Below are 10,696 nucleotides of genomic sequence, written 5' to 3' on the forward strand. Positions count from 1 at the left end.
CAGATACATCCCAACCACATCAAAACAAAAGAAACAAAAACATCTGCCAAGTCATAAAAACTAATAGAGATAATCCAGAAACTGGTCACTGAAGGGGTTTCTTAGGGGGAACTAGGATTAGAGGGCTTGGAAGCTGCAGCAAGAGTTTGGAGAACTAGGTCTATTCGGGCATTGGCCGACTTTTGCTCATTGAGCAGTTCTGCCTTCAGGTTCTCCACTTGTGCCCTAAGATTATCATTTTCTTTTGTCAGACGGACCACTTCCTCATTTGACTCCGGAGCCCCTTGGGCCTGCTGACCTTCCAGGATATCATTCCTAGCCTTCAACCTTCGAATCTCCTCAGTTGCTCTATTTTGAGCATTAATGAGCTGTGAGATTGTTGATGTACTGCATAACCCCCCATTCTTCACGATGCACTCACACTCTTCCAAAGTTGTTTGAGAGAAGGTCTACTTCTTGGTTCCTACCTTGCCTTGCCCCAGTGGCGCCTTGAAAAACATAAACACTTACGTAAGTAGAAACCCATATGGAAGACCATGATTGTCATCCTTGAAAGTTGCTACTTTTTGAATGTGTTCGATCATGATAGCAGGTAAGTTGACAGGGTTAAAGCCATCCAGTTTCTCCATTAAAAACACGTCAGACTTAGAAGTCATGGACCTCCTCTCAGCACGAGGCAACAGAACTTTGTTCACTAACTCAAAGAGCAACTGATAAACAGGGAGTAATGCCTTCTTGTGAATATGGTCCCCCTTTTGTTTCGCATTATCCTTTACCACAACATTCAAGAAATTATACCCACACGCATCTTTCACACTAGACACACCAACATTACGGACTTTATGAATATCCCGAAGCAGACTCACGTCAAACACAATGTCCACCACATTCACCAAGGCACAGATATGGTCGGTATCAATGGGAAAGAGGCTGTCATAAAAGCTTTGAACCTCATCCTCATATAATTTGGGTGCATCCATTTGGAACAGATGCCCCTACCATTGAAACTCGACCATTGCCAGGACTTGTCTCATGCCAGCCATATCCCAATTTGCTGGGTCAAAAGTACGACGAACTTTTTGGTGCCTTAAGAGTTTTGAAGCAGAACTGGTTTCACTTCTCATCTTCTTCGTAGAAACAGGTTCCTTAACAGGTTCAAGCTTTCTTTTGCCAGACTTCATACCATTTGATTTTGCTTTTCCCTTAGACTTGACTAACACATCCTCATCAGAAATTGAGGGCTCACTCACAACATCCTTCAACTTTGAATTGGGGGTTGTAACATTGTCTACTGAAGCAGATTGCTTCTTCTTGTGGGACCTTCGTACCAGGGAACTAGGTTCCTCTGTTATTTCCTCCTCAACCCTCTCCACAGGGACAACCTTATCACACACTATTACATTGTCTTTCACCAGTCTCCTCTTTTTTTTCTTACTGGTTTTTCTGCTATTTTGAAGGGAAGAGTCATAGGCTACCTTTGCTTGCAACCTAGTAGTAGATCGCTTAGTAGAAGACTCAGGATATGACACCACCCTTCGCTTGGCTATGAATGCATCAAGAGGAATGTTGTCTTGATCTTCCTCATCACTAGAACTCATCTCAGGGACTTGAATGTTCAAGGGATCAACAACAAAAGCAGGAGCAGAACTGGCCTGGGAGTGAGAACCCTGACCTGTTTCCTCCGAAGAGGGGTCAGGTTCCTCACGAGAGGGCCCAATAGTTTCCTCTAGTGTTGAGCCTTCAACAGCTACCATGGCTCTTTCTCCCCCCATATCCTATGTCTGATTCCTCTGAGACATGGAAGCACCAGAAATTATCTCATGTAAGACTCTATCAGCAGATACCACAAAGATGGTCGCGACATTTTCTTCCTCGATAGGCTCTATGTCCACCACAGAATTTGAAGCAACAATGGCGGAAACCTCTGGTACCTCAGGACTTTTACCCTGTTCTCCACTTTTCCCTTGATAAACGGGAAACTCAGAAGATAGAGAAGAAGGATCAAATATTTTAGGGGTTTCTCAGATAGTCGTTAGAACTGGAGGGAGACGAGAAATCTGGGTTACGAGTGATTTCAGTGATAAGAACATGAATGGTTATAGAAGACTCATTGGGGACAGGGGACTCAATGGGTTTTTCAGTGTTAGAGACGACTGAGGCAGGAATTTCAGAGTTTGTGTCACCCATTGAAGAGATAGAGAGAAAGGTCTTAGGAGAAGTTCTAATGGAGGACTATGGTCTGTGAAGAAAGGAGAGTATTTTTAATGAGAGAGGATAACTATGAAGAGAGAGATAGGAACCAGTTCTGAAACAGCGGTTATGCTTTGAGAGATGCAACGTTTCAAAGGGAAAGGAAAATGATTTGAAGTGAAATGACGTGATGGCAGTGTTCTGAAGAGTTGGATGACATGGCCATTGATATTTGTACCTTTTCAAGGCGTGTATTAAAGAATGCACAGAACTACTAACCTTTGGTACAAGAACCAGGTTCTTGACCTGTCATTGAAAATTTTAATCCTCTTTTATCATCCATGCGATGCATCTATAGCTTCTAAAATCATCATGCGTGTTTACCTGTAATGGTATTGAAGTGAGTTAGACTTGGCTAGAAAACACTTTAGCTAATTTTACCTGAAGGTGATTTTCATAGCCAATTGATAAGGAATCAGGTTCTCAATTGGGCTTCAAAATGTTCCCTGTTTCTTTCAAAATGTTCCCTACTTAAAGCTTTGCTGAAGATATCTGCAATTTGGTCTTCTGTACTGCAGAACTTCATACAGATCAGCCTTTTCTCCATATTGTCCCTCAAAAAATGATGTCTCACATCAATATGTTTGGTTCTTTTGTATTGAACTAGATTCGTGTCCATATTGAGTGCACTGGTGTTATCAGATATAAGAGGCACACAATCCGTAAAATACCCCAAATCCTCCAGTTGTTGTTTAATCCACAGGAGCTGAGCCCAGCAAAAGGCTGCAGCTACATATTCTGCTTCAGCTGTTGAAAGAGCCACTGAGTTTTTCTTCCTTGTACCCAGGAGATAAGACATGATCCAAGAAAGTGAGCCATTCCAGAAGTACTTTTCTTATCCACAAGATAACTTGCGTAATCAGCATCAGCATACCCAATAAAATTAAAAGTCTAACCAGAGGGGTAATACAGGACCGGGTCCTGTGTTCCCTTAAGGTATCTCAAAATTCCTTTTGCAGCCTTCAGGTAAGATTCCTTGAGATTTGATTGAAACCTTGCACATAGCCCCACACTAAAAACAACATCGTCTTTGCTGATAGTGAGATAGAGAAGAGACCCAATAATACCTCTATGCATAGTTTAATTCATAAGAGATCCAGTTTCATCCATGTCCAGTCGAGTAGCCGTTGCAATGGGAGTGTCAATCATTTTTGATGCTTCCATATCAAACATCTTCAAGAGCTCCTTGATGTATTTCTGCTGACAAATGAGTGTACCCTTTGCTAACTGCTTCACTTGAAGACCCAAGACGAAATTCAGCTCCCCCATTATGCTCATTTCAAACATTGCCATAAGTTTTGCAAATTCTTCACAAAGAGAATCAGCGGTTGCCCCTAAAATGATATCATCAACATAGACCTGAACAATGAGAAGGTTCATTCCCCCTTTCTATTGAAACAAGGTGTTGTCAATTTTTCCTCTTGTAAAACCGTTTTCTAAGAGGAATGACAACCTTTCATACCAAGCTCTAGGAGCCTGCTTCAATCCATACAGTGCTTTGTCCAGTTTAAACACATATTCGGGGTGTTAATGACATTCAAACCCTGGAGGTTGCTTCACATAGACTTCTTCCTTAAGAAGTCCATTCAAAAATGCACTTTTGACATCCATTTGGAACAAGGTGAATTCCATATGAGATGCAAAAGCGACTAGGATTCTAATAGCTTCCATGCGAGCAACCGGAGCAAATGTTTCATCATAATCAATCCCTTACTCCTGATTGTAGCCTTGAACTACTAGCCTGGCCTTGTTCCTTGTAGTGGTTCCATGTTCATCTTGCATGGCTGTAATCCAATCTGCATCTTTCAGGGCTTCCTTGATATTTTTGTGTTCTATTTGGGAGAGAAAGGCTGAGAAGGAAAGTGAATTTTTGGCTTTTGACCTGGTTTGTACTCCAAAATCTAGAGGAGTAATTATGTTGTCAAGGGGACGAGAGCATTTGTGTTTCTAGTTAGGCATTTCAGGTTAATTTGTAGAGGAGCTGGGTATATCTAATTAGTTCTCTTGTGTTCTTCTCTCAGTTGCTAGTGGAGTACCCTGTACTACATCAACCACTCTTTCTTCAGCTTCAGTGGTTGTAATTGAGGTACCTGGTTCCATTGAAGAAGAGGTAACATTGTCTCCACTCGGCTCCTTCACTTGGCTCATCATATCTGCCTTTCCATTTATCATGTCAATGACTTCACCAGGAACCAGTAAGGGCTCTCCATCTCGATCATCTTTAGCACTTTTCTCACATGAAAGATAGGACTCATCAAAGATAACATGAACACTTTCCTCAACACATTGAGTCCGCTTATTGTATATCTTGTAAGCTTTGATTTGAGAAGAATACCCCAGAAAGATTCCCTCATCACTCTTGGCATTAAATTTACCAAGCTGATCCTTTCCATCGTTGAGAACATAGCATTTGCACCCAAATGTTCTTAGGCGAGTCAGCTTGGGTTTCCTTCCATTCAGCAACTCATAGGGGGTTTTGTTCAGGAGAGATCCGATCATGCACCTATTCACCAAGTAGCATGCAGTGTTGATAGCTTCAGGCCAGAAGTTCTTTGCAATCTCTCTGTCAATCAGTATTGTTCTTGACATTTCTTCAACAATTCTATTCTTCCTTTCCACAACTCCATTTTGCTGGGGGAGGGGGGGTTCTTGGAGCTAAGAAGTTGTGAGTAATGCCATTTTCATTGCAGAAGTCATCAAATTTGGCATTGTCAAATTCTATTCCATGATCTGATCTAATACATGCGACTTTAGACTCCATCTTCACCTGGATTTTCTGCACAAAAGCCACAAACACCTCAAAGGTTTTATCTTTAGCTCTAAGGAGTAGAGTCCATGCGAATCTGGAGTAGTCATCCACTATCACAAAAATGTATCTTTTTTCTCCCCTACTTTGCATTCTCATATGGCTACATAAATCCATATGCAGAAGATTGAGTGGCTTTGAGGTGCTTACATCCTTTTTAGACTTAAAAGAGGACTTCACATGCTTTCCTCTAGCACATGCATCACATACTTTCTGTACTTTGAACTTTGACATGGGCAGACCATGGACCACGTCCTTCTAAATTAGTTTGTTTAGAAGAGAGAAGCTTATGTGCCCCAATCTTCTGTGCTAGAGTTTAGCATCATCATCAACAACTTTCAGACAACTCAAATCACCACTTGTATGGACTTGAAATCAGGAACATAGATGTTCTTGTATCTCTTGGCCACAAGTACCACTTCACCAGTTACCAGATTAGTAACTGTACATATCTTGGACAAGAACTCCACCTTGTTTCCTTTATCACAGATTTGAGAGACACTCAAGAGACTGTTTTTAAGACCATTGACATAGTACACATTCTTAATAGAGTTAGTGAGTGTTTTTTTGACTTTTCCAACTCCAAGAATGTACCCCTTTCCCATTGACAAAGGATACACTCCCTTCTTGAAGGGCTTTTAGTGAATGAAAGTCCATGGTGTTCCTATTCATATGCTTTGAACATCCACTACCCATGAACCATTTTTGACTGCTTCCTTTAATTGTTTCCTGCACTAGGAGATCAAGAGTTAGTTTCAGGAACCCAAGCAAGTTTGGGTCCCTTGTAGTAGGCAAGAGGACGAATAAGAGCTCTCTTAGTCCATGCAGGTAATATGCGTTTTTTGTGGGTGGAACCTGTTCCCATTTTAGTAGTTACAATTTCAGCAAACACTTTGTTTTCTGAATGGACAGGACCCCGCTTGGCAATTTTCCTTGAAATGCCCATTGTTCCTACAGTGGGTATACAGCCAGTTATCTAGTATAGTAACATAGTTGCTATGGGGGTTGTAAGGGAGTTTCTCCCTTTGGAACCCTATTCCCTGCCTGTTTCCACCATTATTAACGTACAAGGCAGTGATAGCTTCTGAGGACCAGGTCCACTTTAGGGACTTTTCAGGATCATTTTTTGTTCTTTCCAGTTCAGTCTGGAGATGCTTGTTTTTCTCAGATTCAACACACAGACTTGTTCTCACAACCTTCAACTCATTTTCATGCCTAATGTGTTCCTCAATCACTACCAAGAGATAGAGTTTAGTTCTCATAACCTTCAACTCGTTTCCAGGTTTTGACTCAGTCCCTAGTCCCTCTATTGTTTCCCTTAGGTCTGCAACCACAACCAAGAGAACATCTCTTTCTTCCTCAATCTCAATCACTCTCTTCATTAAGGCTTCTCTTTCTTTTCTGAAGTTTTAAATAGCTTCCTTATGGTCAACAACTGCAACCACTATGTCATCTCTTTCATGTTCTATGTGAGCAATTTTTTTGGTTAAAACAATTTTTTCTTTCTCAAGCTCACAAATGGTTTCCTTCAGATCAACTACGCACACTACCAGATCATCTCTAGTTTGTTCAGCTTCTCCTAGCTTTAAGGTCAAGGAATCCTTATCCTCCACAAGACTATGATAGGCATCAATCAATACACTAGCTAAAGACATGAGTTTCTTAGGAGAGTAGGATTTTAGATTTCTCTAAACATCCCTGAAATTGACCTCACTGTTGTCATCGTCTTTATTATTATCTAATTAGGCCATCAAAGCAAATATTAAATCATATTCATTTTCCTCACCTGCCATCATAGAGTTGTCACCTGTATCGGTTTCATCTTCAGACTCTCTAGAGGAGTCTCCCCATGTTGCAAGAGCCTATTTCACCACATTGTCAGCAGATCTCTTCCTCTTGAAGTCCTTGTCAGGAACCGGGTTCCTTTTAACTGCTTTCTCAGGATTGTACTTTGAGTACTCTTGCTTTAGTGGAGGACAGTCTTTGATGAAGTGCCCAGGCTTTCCACACTTATGGCAAAGATAATAGTTTTTTGGTTTGTTGGAGTTGCCCCTTTTCAGTATTCCTCCATTTCTTTTTACCATCTTCTGAAATGTTTTGGTTAAGTAAGCCATGTCACTGTCCTCCTCACTTGAGTTATTGCTTTCACCTACCAGGTTCTTTTCTTTATTTGGTTCTCTTCATTCACTGTCTATCTTCCTCTTCATCTCGTAGGTCTTCAGATTTCCAACCAGCTCATCTATTGTCAGCTCCTGCAGGTCCTTTCCTTCAGTAATAGCATTCACCTTGCATTCCCAAGAACTGTGCAGGATACTGAGAATTTTCCTTACTAGCTTGTTTCTAGGAATGATTTCACCAAGTGAGTGTAACTCATTTATGATAGAGTTGAATCTTTTGTGCATATTTTGAATATATTCATCGTCCTTCATCCTAAAAAGTTCATACTCGGTGGTGAGCATATCAATCTTGGATTGCTTTACTTGAGTGGTTCACTCATGTGCTGTTTGCAGAGCTTCCCATATCTCCTTTGCAGTTTAACAAGTAGAAATTCTATTGTATTCATCAGGTCCTATTCCATATACCAAAATTTTCTTGGCACGAAAAATTTTCTCCACAACTTTCCTATCTGCGTCGGTTTATTCTTTTCTAATTTTTGGCATTATCAGTGGAAGGTCTGCAACTGCCTTTGTTGGGATGTAAGGACCATCACATATGACATCCCACAACTCAGAATCTTCAGCCATGATAAAATCATGTATTCTTTTCTTCCACCACCCATAATATTGACCATTGAACCCGGGTGGTGTGTACGTAGATTGACCTTCTTCAAAGCTTGCTGGAGCAGCCATACAGATCCTTCCTAGGTGTTAGTCGGATACGAGGACCCCGCTCTGATACTAATTGTTAGTTTATATGAGTCCACCAAACTATAGAGTACCTGGTCCTCGGTGAGTTTCTACTGAGAATACTGATGAAAAAGTAAATGAGGCACATAATATTTACGTTGAAAAATATCCACTCAAGGGGATAAAAACCACGACCTACACTTGTAGGCTTTCAACTTCACTAACTTGTAGACACACTATTACAAGCCACTTTGTAATGACTCTATTACAAAGACTTCAACTCAACTAACTTGTGATACACTTACCACAAGCATATTTGCCGCTCACTGGTTACAAAGTCTTTAACTTATGACTAACTCTAGTCACAACACTAACTCAGAAAGTTTATGGTTTTACAAAGGGGCTCCAAAGCAATGCTTCTAGCTATGCAATTTAGAAATTACAATAAGAACAATAACAAAGTTACAACTCTACCAAGGACAACAAAATACTAGATTTAGGAACTAGTCCGCAGTAGCGTTTAACTTTGTTCTTCAAGCTCTTGAGAAATTAAGTTCACTGTTGCAGAAGACATGAATGCTTGAAGTGAATTCTCAAGTGTTCAAGTGATGTTTTGTTTTAATTCTCTTGTTAATACACCTTTGATGACATCACTTGAATGATGTAAGCACTTGGTTGGTCAAAGGGCAAGTGACTGCAAAACTGCTGCACTATGTGCACTGTTTTTGTGGCAGTCACTTTCGAGCTGTGCATAGTGGACTTTCATACTGCTGTCAGGGAAACACATGGGATCAGGTCCTTGTCTTGTTTCTCTATTTTCTACACCTGCAGCAGTTCACATTAGCTGGAGTCGTGGCTGGAATTTGTTCATTGTAATGTGTACCAAGTGTGTCAGGTTCCCTATCTGGTTCTTGACAGTAAGTTTGTTAGATCATCAAAACATAAGGCGCAGACATTGAAAACCCATCAGCTAGGTTTTCCTTTTTGGGCAATTTTGTACAAGATTTACCTTATAACATTAGATTTTTATCTTTTAATTTAGCATTATGGATTGTATTTTCTCTTTATCTTTGATTTCTGCTATTTTCATGAGTAGCTAAACCCATAAATAGGGTTGTGACCTAACCCTAGTGTGGGTATTTGATAAGTCTTGAATTTTAGGGCTTGAATGTGTATGGTTAGTGATTTTTAGCCTAGTTCTTGGTAGAACTATTGTATTAGTGGTTGCAAATAATGATTTATGCCTTTATGACTTAGTCTCTACATGAGAAGGGACTAAGTCTAGGAAAACTAGGCTAACAATGAATTGTGGTGAACTCAAGAAATTGATAGCCTCTAATTAAAGGGTTAAACCTAGAGATAGTAATACATGACTTGAGCTAAAATCACTTGAATTGCATGAATACCCATTTGGACTTGAGAAAGCCAAATTGGGAAAAATTACTCAAACTACCGAGAGGTATAGAGTGAGTACCCAGTTGTGATAGCTATATTACGACCCCAATTAATCACATGACTGCCCTAGATTCTTGCTACCCGTTAGATATCCACCTAAGCGGAAGTCACTACCCTAGTCCCTTTAAATCTTTGAAAACAACCAACAAAAACATTGTACTTAGATTAAAATACTGCATGTTATACAATAAAAGTAGAAGTAGAAAACAAACCAACCATTTGTGGAAGTGCAATTAAGAGCAAAACTCGCATCTCTACTTGGATATAAACCTAACTTTGAACAAATTAACTCCCTGTGGATTCGATTCCGGCCTTTGTTGGGTAAAACTTCATCAACCATCCTCGCTACTCAATAGTAGTACAGGCTTGGACCTAATCAGTGGTAGCGGGTACTTATGCTTGATGGCGCGGTAATCAACGCAAATCCGCATACTCCCATCCTTCTTCTTCACAAATAACATCAATATGCCCCAAGGTGACATACTTGGACTGATGAACCCATTCTTAAGAAACTCTTGAAGCTGCTCCTCTAACTCCTTTGGATCCATGCGATTAGGCCAAGTAGACATAGGCTAGGTGCTTGGCACCAAATCAATGCCGAAATTGATATCCCGTATGGCGGCATACCTAGTAGATCAGCAAGAAATACATTAGAAAAATCTAGTCCCAACGTCAGTGAATCTATCACCGGGGTCTCTACAATAATATCCCTAACAAAGGATAAAAAGGCCAAAAAACCCTTCTCAACTATATGTCTAGCTTCAAGAAAAAATAACCCGACTGGAAGTACCACCAGACGAACCCCTCCACTCTAATCTAGGCGACTCAGGCATCGCCAAAGTAATAGTCTTGGCATGGCAATCAAGAATGGCATGGTATGGAGACAACCAGTCCGTGCCCGGGATAACCTCGAAAGCAACCACATCGAGCAACAGAAGTTCCGTTCTGGTCTCATGACAATAAAAAGTTACCACACAGCAACGGTAGATTCGATCCACAATAATAGAATCACCCACTGGCATGGAAATATATATGGAAACACCCAAGGACTAGCAAGATACATCCAGGTAAGAAGAAATAGAGAAGAAACATAGGAATAAGTAGACCCTAGATGAAATAATACCGAAGCATCCCTACGACAAACAGAAATAGTACCTATGATCACTTTATTGGAGGACACTGCCTCTGGTCTGGCTGGGAAAGAATAGAATCTAGCCGGAGCTCCACCTAACAGCCCTCTACCTCTAGGGCGACCCGTACGCACCTGCCTAGATGGGGGAGGGGTGGGGTATGGTAGCTAGTGCGGTGATCATGGGCCAATGGACCTGCTGCACTGTCT

At 40.8% G+C, this 10,696-nt stretch overlaps 1 protein-coding gene across 1 annotated transcript; it reads right to left on the minus strand.

Moving 5' to 3' along the window:
- On the minus strand, positions 996–1,772 carry LOC109230036. Its single transcript, XM_019395573.1, has one exon. It carries the CDS (start codon positions 1,770–1,772, stop codon positions 996–998), a length of 777 nt encoding a protein of 258 aa, XP_019251118.1.

This window comes from Nicotiana attenuata, chromosome 7, assembly GCF_001879085.1.
Source record: "Nicotiana attenuata strain UT chromosome 7, NIATTr2, whole genome shotgun sequence".
In the NCBI taxonomy this organism is placed as follows: Eukaryota; Viridiplantae; Streptophyta; class Magnoliopsida; order Solanales; family Solanaceae; genus Nicotiana; species Nicotiana attenuata.

What these genes read in the sequence shown, in the direction of transcription:
- LOC109230036 (XM_019395573.1), bottom strand. Translation starts at nt 1,772, where the DNA reads ATGGGGGGAGAAAGAGCCATGGTAGCTGTTGAAGGCTCAACACTAGAG.